The following is a 19,160-nucleotide window of genomic DNA, read 5'->3' on the forward strand; positions in this document are numbered from 1 at the left end:
AACTGAAAATCTAATTAAATCAGTGCTCGTTTGTTCAAAAATGTAGAAGGGAAGAGAGTAAGAAAATGAAGAACACAACATTGGCTTTGCTAGGTCATGACATTGGAGTCCATTAAAGATATTTAGTGTAATAACCCAAAATTTTAAATTAAATTAATTTTTCTTTCAATTGATATTTTATTTAAATTAATTTTATAGCAAATAAAGAGTGATAGTTTAAGTGAAACTTATATTAGTAACTTTTTTGAAGGTCTAGAGTTTAAATTTTGTTGAGCAATAGTTTAGTTTATTTTGTTTAAAATTATAGAAAAATTTTGTGCATTTTTCTTATAATTTTTCAACTGCCTTGGTTGTAATGTTCCCAAAATATTCTTAGTTCAGATTTTTTTCCTCTCATTCTCGTGCATGAAACAGAGTATCGTGCTTATCTTATTTTCCCCTTTCTCTTCACCGACATGAGCTCCTTTAATGCCTCACCATCGAGCCATTTCTCTAGACCTATCGCTGGCAAGTTCGTGGCTGTTCGATAGCAGCACAAGCACTACGTTCTCCTCCATGATATCTCGACAGTCCTCCACTCTTCTTCTCTGCTTTGTACGTCTGAAGACTTAGAAGGAAGGCTGAGCTTTGCCTCGTCTTCCTTGCGTTCTGAATCCGGAATGATCTTCAACTCTGTTCTTTGCTGTCACATTTCTATAGTTGGTGTGCTGGAGACATGATCTTTCTTCCTCTATCGTCATCCTCTATCTCTTCTCAGCTCTGTGGTCGATGGTGGTGCTCGCGCGATCTCGGTCTTCATCTTTTCCTCCTTTCTCAGCTATAGGCATCGCGAGAGGTATGTGGTGAGCTCACTCCCTCCTCTTCCTCTGGCTGACGGGTGCTGGTCTTCATTTTTTGATTCTTGCTGTCAGAAATTTTTGAAAATTGAGGTGTTGTTTTGGGTTAATACTAGGTGTTACTTCATTCTAATGCTAAGCTAAATATTTGTTGTAGAGTTAAATATTTGAAGTTGTAGGAAGTTTTAAATGCTGAATTTATGATTTAGCTCATGATCAATGCTCTCAAAATGTTTGTAAAATTGCTTGAAAGAAGGATTTGGTGGGAATAAGGTGGTTTAATTTTATAGTAGGTCCTGGAAGAATTATGGGATATTACTTGGAAAGCTATATATGTGATTACATCTAGAACTAATAAGTTAAAAATATTGGTTAGGATCTTGGTACCTAAAGTGGATAATATCAAATTAAATATTGGGTTGTAGTGCTTCATTAAGCATTAAGAAAGTACAAATGAATGTGATGGTGGTTTTATCTTGCTCTTATCGGGTTATGGTTAAATTACTAAATTAATTAGGAAATTGTTGGTTGTGTGTGTTTAATTGTGATGTTTTGTATTCTTTGGATGGTGCTTAAGTAGAATATAAAAGTCTGATTTAGGAATTTAATGATGAGGATAAGATGTTGGAACGGATGAAAATTGGTCATATGGTGAGCAAATAGGAATGCTCCCAAGAGGTTGTTTAGATACTTAAGAGGAGGGAAATGTTAATTAATTGATATAGTTAAATTTGGGTTTATTGACAGAAAGGAGAAACTTATAATTTGGTTTAAAAGTTTATATTTTTGATAAGAAAGCTCTAAGAAATTACATTTGAACATAATAGCGTGGTGGTTAGTTTTAAATTAAGATATTCATTCCTAAATTTGACTTAGAAATTACTTGGTAAATAATCTTAGGATTATAATTTATTTGTCAAGAAATTAAGGGCATCATGAGAATTAAAGTAACAAGTTAAGAGAAATAAGCTTTGGAATTCTTAGGATTCCCTCAGGTCCATGAGTGCATCCTAATTTTCTTAAAATACCTCTATTTAGTACTTTGTTTAAAGTCTTTGCTGTTATTTTCCTTATTATTTATATAGTCCTCTTTACTTATCCTATTTTTATCTAATTGGTTTATTACTGAAGTTATTATGTTTTGTCAAAAAGTTATACTATTAGATCCAATATATAATGAATCAATTATTTATTCAAAATAATCCTATTGTTTAAATTTTATATTTAATTTGAAATATGTTAATAAAGTAATTCGTGATTCATGTTTGGAAAGGAAAGTTGATAGTTGAACCCTGTATTTTGAAAAGAATGATTTTTAAAATAGATGTTTAGATCTATGCATGCTTGATTTTGATTAGGGGCACTGAGTTCAAAATGCTAAATGCTAACGGCAATTTCGTTAGCCCTTGACACACCATGGTACACCTACCTAGTAGGGTACTTATAAAAAGTGCTAACCACATGCGCCGACCAATGCACGTAGAACGAAGGGATGGATATTTGTGAGCATCGTACTCATGCTTGTTTTCGTGGGCTTCGTGCCTGGGCTTGTTTTATGGCTTTTAGCCACACCTAATTATTTTGTGGCTTTTAGCCATGTTTGTCAATGACTTACCTTTATGGACTGTGTGTCCATGCTTATTAATCATTCTGATTAAGTCTTGCTAGAGAAGAAATTTTGAAACTTATTTTTCTTAAATTTGATCTTGAAAAGTAAACTGCTATTTTGATTATATATGGATTTTACATTGAATGAGATATATATATATATATATATATCCCAAGATGTTTAAGTATGTGTAAAAATCTAAAAGAAAAGTATAAGTGAAGGAATTTTGAACTTCTAATAATTTTTATTTAGATTTATATATTCACGGTTCATACATTAACCTAGTTATTGATGTTGATATTTGTGTGGCATGTGTTTATATTATTTCCTATTGATTATTTTAGTAAATTTACAATTGACTCAATGATTTACTTTCCATTATTTCCCTCAACTTTAAAGTGGGGCGTTACTCATCAAAAAATTTCTTTAGCATTAGATATTCATTGCTTACCTTGTATCTTCTGATGAATATTGAGGGGCACTATTGCTATTTGAAATAGTTGAAGCATGTAGTGGTTATTTCTTTGTGATGTAAATATATATTGTATTTTGTGATGGAAACTTAGTGCTCCACATATACCATAGTTAGGTCCTAGTTTTATTTTGCTAATATAAATCTACTAGTATGGAGCTAGTCTCCTTTACTGGATTGGCTGACAAGTTTGCTGTTGTAAAAATTTTGAGAGGTTCAAGTTACAGGAGAGACTCTGCCAAAATTTCTATAAAATATTTAATACTTTATGAACTTTATAAATTATATATCGATAATTTAGTTAATCTTTGATTAAGATTTACAGAATGTTAGTTTATCTCAGATTCTGACTGATCATACCTTTGGTATTGGGGCATGACATTTAGAGTCTTCCCAACATATAAGGTGTGTATATGATGCTTCTCTTCTTCCTTCTCTTCCATTTTTGTGAAGAGTTAAGTTAGGGTTTGAGTGTTAATGGTGATTTTCGATCCATATAAGCTATGAGTCCAAACCCATTGAGTAAAATGGATATAATGAAAGTAGTCTAGGATATTTAAAACTTACATTAATGATTTTGTGAGTGGTTGGTGGTTGGAAGCCATTAATATGCAAAAATTGGCATTTATTGAGGTTGTTGGGAGTGTTGATGGTCAATGATGGTGGGTTAATGACTTATTAATGACAATGTAAGTCTGTGGAACTTAAAAAATCCATTGGGTATAATGGATAGTGAAATTATGATTTTGGTAAAAATGGAGAATGTGGAGTTATAATAGTAAAAATTATCAAAAGTGGAGTAATGATGTTATCCTTGTGATATGATAGTAGAGTAACCCATTTATCACCATTCAAGCTAATTTGAGAGCTTTAGAAGTTGGTATTATGAGAGGTAAACCTTTAGCCTCCCAAAGGTTTAAGGTAATCGAAGGAAATGAAATTTGTATAGTTGTATGTTAATTATTTATTTATTAAAATTTATGATTTTAAGCTTGTTTAATATATAAAAACTATTGATGCAATTTTGGCAATGTGATGAGTTTGTGAAATAGTTTTAGAAATGGAAAACCTCATACATGTTGCATATTTGAGATTAATGATTATTATTGATGGTATGTAATTGTGAGATTGAGGAAAATGTGATATTTGATGCATGATATGTGATAAATATGTGAATGAGACTATGTCCATAAAATTGTGTTAAAATGGTATTAAGTGTCAAGATGTGCATCATTGTGTTAAATTTACGTTAATGTCAAGATGTGCATAGCATGATCATTGGTGAGAGTTCACCTAGAGAGAGGAGTAGATTGGTAAATCTGCGTGGCACTGGTAGCTTATCGTTGGAATTAGGAGTAGCCATTATCCCATAGTTAATTTGGAACTGTCCCACTTATTCTAAGAGAGACTTGAACCTAATTAATCTCCATCAATTCATGAGGAGGCTAGATTAGGGGCACGACACCTTATAGTTGTTAGTAATTGGGGAAACTATGATACGCGAGTGAGTAAATTAACCCTAGCCTGATAGATCCTCACAAGTGGAAGGTTGAGTTAGTCTGAGTTATGGATGTAGCCACTAATAGCCACCAATTTCATATCGAAGGTAACAGGAGGGTATAAAATTGGTATTGATCATACATTTAGCTCCAACCACATAGTTTGTTATTATTGTGGTCCAGCATGTGTTAAAGGCACATGGTTATTAGTTTTGTTACCCCATGTTGTACATAATTGATATATACATGATGATATGTGTTTTATGCCAAGTCACATAGTTGTTATTATTGTGACCTTAGCTAGATTTGCCATATGTGCTATATATGCATGTTTATTACCAATTGCATCTGTTTTAAATTGATATGCAACTGTATAGACTAAGTGGACCTTGGTTGCTGAGTGGTTGTACTTATCCTTCATTCTTCAAAATTTTCAAGGCCTAGCTCATTGGATCTAGATTGGGGAAAACGTGCTGAGGCTTAGGATTTGAGGGTAAATCCTATTTATATGCCTAATTGTTTCATTTATGTGTAGTTATGTTATTAAATTGCCAACTGGGATTCATATGATTGTTTTGTGCTACTTGCATTAACATTATGGAAATTTTGTGTATTTTGTGCCCTGAGTTGGTGAGTTTTGGTTGTAAACCTTATATAGGACCAAAATATGCAAGTAGTATAAAGAGTATTTTGAGATATTTTGGAATGATTTTGATGATTGTGTGCAATTTTTCCTCCCCCATATGTTTTTGTGAAATTAGAGGTTGAGTAGTAAAAATATGTTATAAGTGTATTGGTATGGTTTTGGTATGTTACACGAGTCTTAAGGGTCCATTGAGTGTGTCAAATAATTAGTGAAAGCTTTTTGGCACTTGTGCATGAGTTTGGACACCCCAATTATGTATAATTGTGAAAAAGGAGTGAAAATAGATTTAGGTGTCCAACTTTTGATTGAAAAAGAGTTTGGTTGTGAAACTTGTGCCGTTAACTAAAGTTAGGAGAAAGCTCTCAATAAACACCAAAATCATCTCAATCGGACATCAAATGAAAATTTAGGACATGTCAGAAGTTTGCTCCCTATGCTGTCATTTAATAGCAAAAAAAATACTATCATAACTCATGCAATGCACCACGGCACATGATAAAGAGATGTGCATGCCGCGACATGGGAGTGCTTGGCCACGGCCTATGTGCCATTTTTTTAACACTGTTTTGATGTTTCAAGTTTTATGCAAATGCTTTGTTTTTTTTATTGATTTCCATGCTTTCGCAACATTTTAAAACTGTGATTTGAGACTATTAAAAGCGTATGAGAGTATTTTAAATGTTAAAATTGAAATCCCATGTATTTGTCAAAATTGTTAATCAAATTGATGTTTTGGAAAGATTGGGAAGGATTAGTAATTGTAACCTTATTGGTCTAAACCAAGGAGTTACATGCAGGGTTATTATTAAGTTATTAATTTGATAATGAACTTGTTGGCTGTGATGTTCTTTGGAATTAATTTGAATGCCACTAAATGCTTGAAAATTCTTGGTGAGTAATATTGAAGATTATGATGAGTACTTAATGGGGTAAATAGAATGTTGTTAGTGTTGGAAGCTAGGTTGTTAAATGTTTATTTATTTACATTCAGAATAGACAAATGTGTGATTTTATAATTGTGATTTATTTATTAGAAATTAATGGTAACATTGAGATATAAGTTGGAATTTTAGAAAATCAGGCTATAAAGATTTTGGAAAACTCAATAGGTGAGTGATGTAGCTTTCCAATTAAATCATTATTAATTTTTTTTTATAAATTCCTTTGCTTTTTAAAGGTGATATGTGATAGATTACTCATTTCATTCAAAACAATTCTATTAGTTAATCTTATAACTACTATGGGAAATGTGAAAATAGAGATTCGTGCATGAAGAAAATGGAATGAAAAATTTATAGTTGAATAAAAAAATTTCAAGGAAAAAATGTATGCAGTAGTCCGTGCACGCCCATTTTCTATTAGGGGGAACTGAGTTAGAATGCTAGATGCTAATGACGATTCCATTAGCTCTAGACAAGCAATAGTATACCTAGCTAGCAGGGTATTTGTAAAAAGTGTTAGCCTCATGTGAAGGTCAATTTACACATAATAGAGAGATGGCTATTTGTGAGTATTATACTCATATTTATTTTTGTAAGCTTCATGTTTGCGCTTGTTTTGTAAATTTCATACCTACGCTCTTTTTCATTGCCTTGAGTTGTTCTTGTTATTGTTTTGATAAAGCTCTCCTAGACCAAATTTCAAAATTTATTGTTTTCTTTCGGTTCTTTAAAGGAAATAATGTTTGGATTTATTTCCTTTATATATATACACTTTAAGACTAATGTGGCTTTTAATAAATTTATTTGTTACAGTTTTAGTAATTGATTCAACAATTTATCATTGAGCAAATTTGTTAGTTAATTATAGAAATCTTATTGATTTTCTTTATCTAATCTTATTATCTGTTATTGTTCTTTATTTTTGCTTATAATTTCAATTGGAATACTACTCATCAAAAAAAAATTTTGATCTCAAATATTATAGCTGACCCTACTTTCTTGCTGATCATTGAAGGCAAGTATCACTTTTTAAACAGTGGAAGTACATTTTGGTTATTTTTGATGTAAATATCAATGGTATTATGTATAATTTATTGCTCCATGTTTACCTTAGTTAAGTCCTAATTTTATTTTATTGGTAAGTAATTTGCTAGTGTGGAGTTAGTTTCCTTTGCTAGATTGGCCGACAAGTTACACTAATGTAAAAATTTCACGAGGTTTAAATTACAAGTGAGACTCTGCCAAATTTTTTATAAAATATTTAAGACTTTACAAACTTATTAATTATATTTGAATTATTTATTGATATTTTAGCTAAATCTTAGGTTAATTAAGGCTTATAGGATTAGAGTTAATCTCATATTCTATGCTGATCAAACCCTTAGTATCAAGGTGTGACACAAGTTGTACCAATATAAGGGAATGAACAAAGGAGAGACTTATTTGGATATAGAATGACTATGCTAGTATAACAACATTGTACTGATATAAGTAACTTAGAATTTCAACATAAGCCTTAGCATTGACACAAATTGAATGGAATTTTAAATTCTAGCTACAAACTCCCAAAACCCAAGATAGATTTAATTAGACAATTAGATATCAATCAAATATCTATCCCTTAATGAAACAAAGTGTCACGCCCCAAAAGTAGAGGGTGACCGGTACGAGTGGGAACCACCTCATCTATACCCGTAAGCCTCAAAATAAAAATTAATTCCATTTTTAAAATAAATAAATAAATAAATCAGATTATATGAAAATTCTAACAATTTTTAATACTAATTGTCATAACAAAGTTTCAACGTTTTTGTAAAAATTTTGACAAAACCTCCCCTATAAATAGGGTCTCCTGAAAATTGTGTAGCACAAAAAATTTATAGAATAAAGTATCAATCAAGAGTTTAGCTCCTTCAAGCCAACAAAAAGTATATAAATCAAAATAAAGTCCTAACAACAATCTATGTGGAGTAACTAATCTTTCTTCTAAATTAAAATACATGAGTCTTAAAGTATTTACATCAAAAGATAAAAATACCAAACAAAATTTTCACCAAGTATAATTGTATTGCCCTTTAGAGGTCGGTGGTAAGATCAGCATCAGCTAATGAATCTAAGACCAAAATAAATTTTTTAGTGAATAGCATCCCCAAGATAGAATTTATGAGAATTAAAATAATAAACTCAAATAATCATGTAAGATAATTGAAATTATGAAAATTCAACATAAATAACTTCATAAATCTATAAATCATAATCATAGCTATAAACTGATAATAAATTGAAAACACTTTATTTTATCCTGGTTAAAGAAAACATATTACTTATACACAAATCAAAATAGTATACTTGTTAATTGAAACCATTGAAATTTTGAATAAGTGAGTTAATCAAAATTCAAATTTTTGAAGACTTAACAAAACAGGTAACAAACATGGACACACAGTCCACAAAGGTAAATAACCAAAGGCGGTTTATGCCACAAAAATAAACGTAGACACACAGTACATGAGGGTAAGCAACCAAACGTAGCTTGAGCTATGAAACAAACATAGACACGTAGTTCACGAGGATAATGCTAACCGAACACGATGAAACCATGAAATCAAATGCAGGTACAATACCAACAAACAACAAACATGAGAATAAGGCTCACAAAATTCAAACTAGTTAGTCCTTAACCAAGGCGCTGAGGGCTAACAGAAATGCCTATAGCAACCAGTATTCTGTATAAAATCCTCTTAAAAATTATGTTTCAAACATGCGAAAGAAATAATTATTTCTAAAATAAAATTTTTATTCTCAATATCAAACTCACATAAATTGTTTCAAATATCAAAACTAGCAAAATTAATACTTAAGAGCTAATCAGCAATCTTGCATTAATTGTGTAGCCAAGAAATTCTGAAGTTCAATAAACAAAAATACTTTCATCAATATTAGAAATACATTTCTTGAGGAAAAATAAATGTACATAATATAATTTAATCATCCTTCATAATTATTTCATAATTTCCAAAACTAAAAAAATTCATAAAAATAAAATATTTTAGTAAAAGACTATTAATGAATAATTAAATGAGATGTTATTTGCTTACCTGAAATGTTTAGAATTCAAGAATTCACCTTTTAATGACAGCTAAATTCCCCTCCTCCAAATACCCTATGAATTAAATTAAGATCTTTTTAAATAAACTTTCTATAATTTCAATTATTTTCCTCCCAACATTACTTCCACCAAAATTTAACTAAAGTAAATTTGAAATTTTTAAGAGCAAAAATTTGCGCATAAAAGTCCCTCAGAAACCATAGCTCAATACTCCATCATAATACCATCAATTTCCCAATAATTCAAATAGTTTGATACTAATTTCATTCTCAAATTTCTTTTGCAATCTTCAACTTAAATTCATAGAGCAATAGTACTCAACTTGAATATATCACTCACAAGGATGAATGAAATTTAAAAATCAAGTTCAATTTTTCTAACAAGCATTTCAACAAACAACTCATAGGCACCAATATTTAAGTTTTATATCTAAGTTATTCTCTCCCAATTTCACCCTAATAAATTTTTCAACATCAACCAATCCAAATAAAATTTATTTAACTCCAAAGTTATAACCCATATGTATATTATTACCAAGCTTTAAAATAAATTTCCAGCTCAAATTTGTGTCATCTCCTTCTTATAATAGTACAAGCAACAGCAACAACCAAGGAGACAATTTTTAAAAAAAAAACTTCAATCATCCATTCAATGATTCACGCATAGAAACTATGAGAAATAAGTGGCTCAAGACTTCTTTACCTCCATTAACATTGGCATACACAAGGAGAAAAGAAGACAATGGGTGTAGGGGAAAAATGATGGCCAACAAAATGAACATCTCACTGCCACTAATCTACTTCCACAGCATAGATTCTTCACATAATAGGAGAAAAGATCAAGGCTTCCACCTTAAATGACTCACGACGCCCAAATACAAAAAGAAGTAGACAATGATGTGCTTGAATAGTGAAGAAAAAAGGGATGATCACCATGAATGAAAGAAAGATGAGCAGACCAATATTAACAAAACAAGCAAGGGGAAAGAAGAAATCTTAGTTCGTCTATACACCCTCACCAACAACAAAGAGGAAGAAACCTGACCAATTTGGAACAAGGAAAGGAAACGAAAAACTGAAGCCACGAGCTAACTGATCAGTTACTGACAGAGCAGTAGCACCCACGTCGGCGATGGTTGGCCACAAAGGGGACAAAAGTGAAGGTGCAACAGAAGGATCGAAGAATGGCTAGGTCAAAGCTTCTCTCCTTTCTCTCAGATCTCTAGAAAAATCAAAGAAGAGGGTGCAAATTTTTATCAGATTGAAGAAGGGCAATTCAGTAATTTCATAAACAAAAATCAAGAAAATGAAGTTCCCTTGCCTTCATCAGATTCGAACATGAGACCTAATGCCTAAGATTTTTACCATCTTCGACCACACTAACAGCCCTTCTGGTCATAAATATTCCAACGATTAGTAGAATTACTATTAAGACGCAAACTTATATATTTGATTTTACTTAAATACTTGGGTTGTTACACAAAGAAACTTAGAACACTAGTAAAATAACATAAAAGAATAGGGAGTCAAAGATTAAGCATATACTCTTAATTTCTTTAATTAAAATCTTTGTAAAATAAACACTTCTTTATTTTGTAATCATCAAAATTAAGATTCAACATATTGTACTATTTTTAAAAATAGAGGGGAACATTATTTTTACCAAAAATAAGAGAAACTCTCATATGGACTGAGTATTTCACATCATTCATGATCCATCCAATAAAATTCCCCCAATTCAATCAAATATGATCTTGTATGTCATTATTTTTAATAAATTTATTTTTATAATAGAATACCTATTTAATTTCTTGTCTTTTCTCTCTACTATCATTAATGTCAAAATTAATTTATATTTAATATCATCTGAATGTCATGCTTATTTAACATAATCTTGTATGTTATTATTTTTAATAAATTTATTTTTATAATAGAACACCTATTTAATTTCTTATCTTTTCTCTCTACTATCATTAATGTCAAAATTAATTTATATTTAATATCATTTGAATGTCATGTTTTATTGAATGGACTATAGATGATATGATGCATTTGGTTCATTAAAGAATTTCTCGCAAGAAATAAATTTAGGATACGTTACTCGACCTATATTTTCTGAACCAATTTGCTCTTTTACCTTTATAATTGCACTAAAGCACCACATGCAAAACTTATTGCAGGTGCAGGGATCCAAATTTTGCATACTAGATATTTTTATAAGGAAAAAAAAAAGTGAGGGAGAGGACACTTAGGTCCCAAAAGATCAATCTTTTAGATCTCAAAAATTTTGGTGAAAAATGAATTGCAAATTTTTAAGTTGGAAATAACACATGCAAGTCTCAGGTCATTTACAATGATTTGTAACTAAGATTCTTATATTTGTACTCATTTTTTAACAAAATTTAAATAATAAAAGTAAATTCATATGCAAGAAAATACTCAATTTTATAATAATTAATTTCAATTAATTTAATTAAAGTTGACCCCCATATGCACAATGGCGATGATGAGGGAGAAGGGATCGAGGGAGTTTTTTATTTTTTTTCCTTAGAAAAATAAAGTAGTTATATATTTTAGGCCCTCAAAATATATTTTTGTGTATTTGGTAGTAACAAAATTTAACTTGACCTAATTACTAAGCATAAAACGATATTTGAGAAAAAAATTAGTAAATATTTTTTATAACTTTTTCAACTATAAAAATTATAAAGACGTACGTTCCCATCATGATAAGGGGGAATGTGAATTTTTTTACTTATTTAATGAAAATTTATATTGTGAAGAAAATTGAATAAAATTTTATCCCAAGCATGATAATTGATTATTTTATGCCATGAAAAATTGATATGCAAAACTTTAAAATTACATATGAATATATTGAAATATTTATGTTTTCTTTTATATATATATATATATATATATAATTTTTCTTTAATTACCATATATGCTTTGTAATCTCAATTTCCTATCACCAAATATACACACAAAACACTACACATAAGTTTTTTGGGGGGTTGGGGGGGAATGTGGACATGTACACGAGGGGTGGTTTGGCGAAACCTCAAAAGGGTTGAGGTTTTGGTTTATAGAGAAATATCAGCTACAAGAAATTAAACATAAGGCATACTTCAATTCTAGACTTTGAGGCTAGTCCTTAAAAGTTTAATCAAAGGTACCAAGCAAATAGAGAGCCAAATGCCCTAGCATTTCACAAGACTAGATTATTTGTATATCTTGATTCACTAGATGCTGAATTGAGATATCATTGAAAGGAATAGCTAATGATTCCAACTTGGACAATAATAGCCTTTGAGTCACTTGCTGCATTGTTGGTCGAGATTTGGGAGATGGATTCAAGCATGCTATTGCTATTGTGACCAAAAGAATCACATCTCTTGCATCTTGTCTTGATGGTAGTGGGAGACGTGTGTCCACTACATCTTTTAACAAAATGCTTTCAGGCCTTTGACATAGATGATATTAAATCTCCAGGATGTTTACCAATGATTGTTTCCAATGTCACCACTCCAAAACTATACACATCACATTTTTCAGACACGACTAAGGTGTATGCAAGCTCTGCAATGGATTAAAATTAAAGAAAATATGTATTATATTCCTTCCCAAGGTAAGTAATTTTGGAAATAAAACACAACATAATAAGAGAAGTAGTAGAATAAGAAAAACTAACCTGGAGCAACATAACCATAAGTACCAACTAAAAGAGTTTGGTTTGATGAATTTGGATCAATGATTCTTGCTGTGCCAAAGTCAGATATAAAAGCCTCCATCTTTGAGTTCAACAGTATATTACTACTTGTTATGTCTCGATGGATAATTGGGGGAGCACAATCATGATGCATGTAGAACAAGGCATTTGCTATCCTCCTTATGGCATTCACTCTCTTGCTCCAATCCAACTCTTTAGCTTCATCATCATGGTTCAAAACATACAAAAGGCTTCCTCTTTCCATGTATTCATAGATAAGAAACATGCATTGATTATGCAAACAAAAGCCATGAAGCTTTACAATACTGCGATGTCGAATTTCAGTTAGCATTTTCACTTCATTGTGAAAACTCTTTGAAAAAGTTGGGTTTTCATATTCTCTTCCATGAAGTTTTTTCACAGCTACAATTTTGCCACTTGGAAGTTTTGTCCTATAAACACTTCCATAGGCACCAGTTCCAATGCAATATCTAATGTCAAAGTCCTTTGTTGCTTTAATGATATCTTCATATGCAATTTTACCATCAAAATTCCATATTGAAAACAAATCTCCTTTTTTTGTTTCACTCGACTCAATCTTGGATTTCCTATTCTTTTTTAATGATACAATCAAGACCAAACCCACAAATAATATGATGGAAATAAATATTGACAAAGGAATAATGATCTTCAGACCTTTGGAAGAATCACGGATCTTTTCTAAACCAAGTATTCCTTTATTGCCAATGAAAACATCTGGAGGAAAAGAGCTATAGACTTCTCTTGGAACATATCCACTCAAAATATTATATGATAAGTTGATGCATGCATACATACCAAGTTCTCTTGGTATAATACCAGTGATATTATTGTAGCTCAAATCAATGCTACAATTTGATGGGAAAGTGCATATTTCTGATGGTAATTCTCCATTAATTTTGTTGTGACTCAAATCAACGTGAAAATAGAAACGGTTCTTAAGGTAAGGAACCTTTCCAGTTAGCTTATTGCGGGAGAGATTAAGACGAGTAAGAGAATGGAAATTTCCAAACTCTGTTGGTATGCCACCAATTATTTGATTTTGAGAAACATCAAACTCTTCTAGGTTTGTCAGATTGAAAATTGAAGAAGGGATATAACCTGCATAGTGAATAAATGTGTGCATAAATATAAGATTTTGAGACTTGAGATTTGACATAAAATCCAAGGCCGAAGGAATGGCTCCAACTAGATTGTTTCTATTCAAACTGGGCAATTCTATGTAAGGTTGGAGGGGGATGGTAAGTGAGATTATTGTAAGACATACAAGTTCAAAAGCATGAGATAAGGAATAGCTCAAATTTGAGATGGAGAAGTACCTGTTAACCCCATTCCATGAAGATTCAAATATTCTAGTTCTTGAAATGCAATGAAGTTGAGGTCTGTTAGCCGGGGTTGGCGTGAACGGATTCTTGGTTGGTTAATTTCAGTAACTCTTCCAAAGACATCGCAAAATATGCCATCCCAGTCACAATAATGGTCGTTGGAGCCACTATCACTAATGTTCCACCATTTGCTATGAAGTAGTGCACGCTTCTGATTCTCTACCGTCTCCACTGTAGCATTAGCATTGGAGAACAAAATAATATGACATCACATGCTAAAAATATGCAAAATATTTTAATCCTTTAAAACATGTCTTCAATATATCTTTTCCCTTTAATTTATAGTTTGGTCACGATAGAAAGTAACTCACTTCTAATATTGTTATCAGACAAGTTTAGATAGCGAAGATGTTGAAGAGCTGTTATCTGAGTTGAAATGTTACCTGCAACCCATTGATTTAAGTTGTAAACATTCTAGGCTATATTGATGACCAAATACAAATTAAGCGAGGTTAGTAAAACTGAAAGGTAAGTCACTGGTGAAGTTGTGATAAGACAAATCAATTTGAGTGAGATTTTTGAATAGTACCTATTTATCTGAGTTGGAAAGCTACTTGTGAAACCGATCAATTACTTTGAGTTGCAAATCAAATACAAATCAAATTAGTGAGAGAGCTAGGTAACTCACCAGTAAGGTTGTTATGAGACAAGTCCAAATAGATGAGATTTTGAAGAGCTCCTATTTGAGATGGAACAATACCTGTCAAGTCTATTTTATTAGGTAAAGTTCACATTAAAAGATCTATGTGTCTATGTAAGGATAACCTTATTTTAAAGAGTTGCAAGAATAAAGGCAACATACAGTATGGTGGTTGTAAGAAAAATTCAGATAGTTGAAACGTGATTCTATCAGAGGTGTTGATTGTACCTGTTAGCCCCATTCCACGAAGAATCAAATATTCTAGTTCTTGAAATGCAGTGAAGTTGAGATCTGTCAGCCGAGGCCGCTCTAAATGGATTCTTGGTTGTTTAATTTTGACAACATTTTCAAAGTTGTCACAGGATATGCCGTCCCATTCACAATAGTGGTAGTTGGATCCACTATCGCTAATATTCCACCACTTGCTCTGAAGCAGTGCACGCTTTTGATTCCCTGCTGTCTCCCCTTTAGCATCAGCATTGGTGAAGAAAATAATTAATGCCATCACATTATAATAGTTAGTGGAAGTGATTATTAAATGAGTATATAGTCTTTTAGATATTCGAAAGTTGGCCATTATTATAGTATTTAAATTACAAAAGCGTACCATATGATCACTTTGAAACTTTCGCTGCAGGAGTTTCTCCCATTACAAACAAAAGATTGTTGATGTTTTCTCATGGTTATTTTATTGGGCAGTCTGTTATTTATTTTTATATTTGATTTATTCATATCATCAAGTTTGAAAATGACTACTCCTCCTAATCAAAATATAAGGTATTTTCTATAAATCTTCCTTGGTCCAAGATATAAGGCATTGTGTAGGTGTTATCTTTTTTTTTCAATTATGGCGTTACTTTATTAAGTAATTAATAAGAATGTTTTGAATGAGTCAAATTTTATGTTTATTACACTTAAAGGCATAATTGAAAAAAAATGTGAAAATTTTTAAAAAATCAAGATTTTAACTAATTTTTTAAAAAAACAAAAATTAGTTAACAATGGTTTATATTATGGTCTAAAAGGAGTTTTTTTTTTATGAAACTCAAATTTTGAAATAAGAAGTAAGAGTGAGAAGAATTACACATTATAAAATAGAACAAAAAAAACTTTGATTGATTTTATAAGTTTTTTTAACTAAAAATATGTTAACTATTTTAATCTTTTAAAAAATATATTCAATATATTCTTTTTTTTATTTAATTTTATAGTTTAATAAGGATGGAAAGTAACTCACATGTAATATTGTTGTTAGACAAGTTGAGATAATTAACACGTTGAAGATAAGCTTCCAACTGAATTGGAATAGTACCTGCCAAACCCATTGTTTTTAGTTGGAAATGTTACAAATTATTCATGATCAAATACAAATTAAATGAGGCTACTGCATAATTCACCTATAAAACTATTATGAGACAAATCTAAATAAATAAGATTTTGAAGAGCTTTTATTTGAGATGGAATAGTGCCCATCAAACTACATTATATCAAGTTTCAAACTCTAACTTGTTTCTAGACGAATACAATCTTTCTAATTTAATGCGTTTTATAAGAGTAGTAAATAACTCACCAGTAAAATTGTTATGAAACAAATCCAAATGCCAGAGATTTTGAAGAGCTCCTATTTGAATTGGAATAATACCTGTCATATAAAGTTTAATTGGTCTTTGTATCAAAAAGTTTAATTGGTTTTATGTTGCTTCTAGGCCAATACTACCTTTTTTAATTCAATGAGTTTTGTAAGAATAGTAAATAACTTATCAGTAAGGTTATTATAAAAAAAATCCAAACGAATAAGATTTTAAAGAGTTTCTATTTGAATTGAAATGATACCCCATCAAACCAATTCCAGAAAGCAACTGATATTCTAGATGGGGAGATGAAGTCAGGTTGAGATATGCTGGCAAAGGGTTTCGTGGTGTGGAGTAAAAATCATTATTGGTTCCATATCTCAAGAACGCTTCCGAACTATCCCACTCACAAGGGTTTGAAATGTCGGTGATATGCCACCAGTTGGTCTAACGCAGAGCACACTTCTCCACTACTACCATGACAAGAGAAGCACCAGTAATAGCAGCAGAGCATAACAGTAGTGCCACTATCGCTCCTATCTTTACTTCATTATTTTCTTAACACTTGGTGATCCCCAAATGAGTGAAGCAACGGTGGTGTCTCTATATAGATCCAGGAAGATTGAATTCATATGGGACACTGGGGCGTTCAATTTGAATTTAGAATCTTGTAAAGTATATGTCAAAGCGAGCAACAACTGGACTTGGATTTTTTTTTTCAAAAAAAAAAAAAGCTAGCCCATGAATTAAGATAATTTAAAACAAGATTATACATATCGATAAAGTTTAATAATAATACTTTATAAACTTATTTTTTAAAATAAAAATAAAAAATTTTAAAAATACCCTTCATTTAAATATAACTTTAAATCTATATTTTTTTTTTGTTAACTTAAATCTATACATTTAATCATTACACTACAATCATTTCAATTCTCCAACTTCTTAAAATGTAATATTGAAAAATTATCATTAATAAACTTTATTTTTTATTAAATTGTCTTATATTTTGAAATAATAAAATATTTGAGACGGAGGATGCAAAAATAACCTCTGAAAATAAAAAATATTTTTATTTGTAAAACATCTAATCAGAATATTTATTGATTTTTCTAATTTTATTTCTATAATTAGCTTTCTTACAATTTTAATAACGTGAAAGTGGGGTAGTAATAATATAATTTATTCGCAAGTCATCACGGCCATACATAATACCCCATAAAATGCCAAAACAAGCTAAGCCCCTCTGTGACCTATCTTTGCCACTAGATAAACGAGGAAGATTGACTTTTATATAATAGTCATTCTCATTTTTGACATGGGAGATGGGATCATATGCACAAGTTGCAAAGATAATAAGGTTAAGAAGATGATTATTTTTTTCATATTTTCATTGGCTTTTCAAATTCACATAAATAATTAGAAACAATAAAATTGTCTAAATCACTCACTAAAGTCTTTCTTAAATATACAGATTTAAAATGTCACGGCATGCTATCCGGAAACTTCAGTGAAGTAACAATGACATTATAATCAAACATTTGCCCTTAAGATAAGGAAATGACTTACAATAGAATTAGTCTTGTCCGTTTTGAAAATAATGAAAGCTTTTGACTATTAAAGTTAAATTCAGTCAAACGTGTTGAAGTTTACGAAGATAAAAGAACAACAGATCCTGGAACAGGAAAACCAGTTAATAATAATTAAATTTAGAATTTATGTGAGGAGAGAAATGTATAAATGTATATAATTGGCTGAAGTCAAACTTCTGTAGTGATGAATAATAATTATGAGTTTATAGCAAATGAGTGATATATACATCTACCCACATATGGATATCAATCTCTTATTGTGTTAATTATTATACTACTATTTCTTACATTTTTTGAATTTTGCAAACCCATTCTAAAAAGCTCCAATTTGAATTGGTACAGTACCTGTCACCAGTAAGGTTATTATGAGATAAGTCTGGGAAGAGTAGGACTGTAGGAAATAACTTACCAATAAGGTTATTATGAGACAAGTCCAAATAACTGAGATGTTGAAGAGCTCCAATTTGAACTGGTATCATGCCTGTCAAACCCATTCCTGAAAGCTTAAGTTCTTCTAAATAAGAAAATGCTGTCAAGTTGAGATCTACTAGTCGAGGGTGCTGTGAAGTGATTTGGGGTGAATACATCTCAACAACGCTTCCAAACTCATTGCAATATATCTCTGGCCAATCACAAGGGTCAGAGAATTTGTAGGGAGTAATACTAAGATTCCACCAGTTGGTTTGAAGCAAAGCATGTTTCTCCTCTGCTTTCATCAAGGTAGTAGATGCACTAGTAATAGAAGTGTAGCATAATAGTAATGCCACCACCACACCCATCTTTACTTATTTTCTCAGCACAGAACTAAGTGATCCCCAAATTAAATAACTTATAACCTTGCAAGGCTTGTTTCTGGCCTCTTTATTAATCACTCTGGTTCATGAGCGTCAAAGTCGTTGGAGCAAGTCTAATAGGAAATAACGTGAGAAATGGGCAGAGTTGAAGTATGCTATTATGGTCTACGTCCTATTAAAGACTTTTCCAGACATGTTCCTGGAATTGGATTTGTGCTATCCAGACACTTTCTTTGACCACTAGCGTTGATTGTCAATACCTAACTTTGTTAAATATGATTTTTAAAACAACTATTAAAAGCATCATACTAATTTGTTT

At 31.0% G+C, this 19,160-nt stretch overlaps 1 protein-coding gene across 1 annotated transcript; it reads right to left on the reverse strand.

The window, feature by feature from the left end:
- Positions 1-12,075: 12,075 nt before the first annotated feature.
- LOC129307272 (probable leucine-rich repeat receptor-like protein kinase At1g35710) lies at positions 12,076-18,838 on the reverse strand. Its single transcript, XM_054948195.1, is given in 10 exon segments — positions 12,076-12,571; positions 12,573-12,690; positions 12,803-13,960; positions 14,179-14,415; positions 14,556-14,627; positions 14,873-14,944; positions 15,113-15,349; positions 16,122-16,196; positions 16,455-16,526; positions 18,457-18,838. Coding segments are annotated over 10 exon segments (2,655 nt in total). The 5' UTR covers positions 18,827-18,838; the 3' UTR covers positions 12,076-12,327.
- Between the last annotated feature and the right edge of the window lie 322 nt (positions 18,839-19,160).

Source organism: Prosopis cineraria, unplaced genomic scaffold (genome assembly GCF_029017545.1).
Source record: "Prosopis cineraria cultivar Desert tree isolate PC_DT_omini unplaced genomic scaffold, ASM2901754v1 PC3, whole genome shotgun sequence".
NCBI classification, from domain to species: Eukaryota; Viridiplantae; Streptophyta; class Magnoliopsida; order Fabales; family Fabaceae; genus Prosopis; species Prosopis cineraria.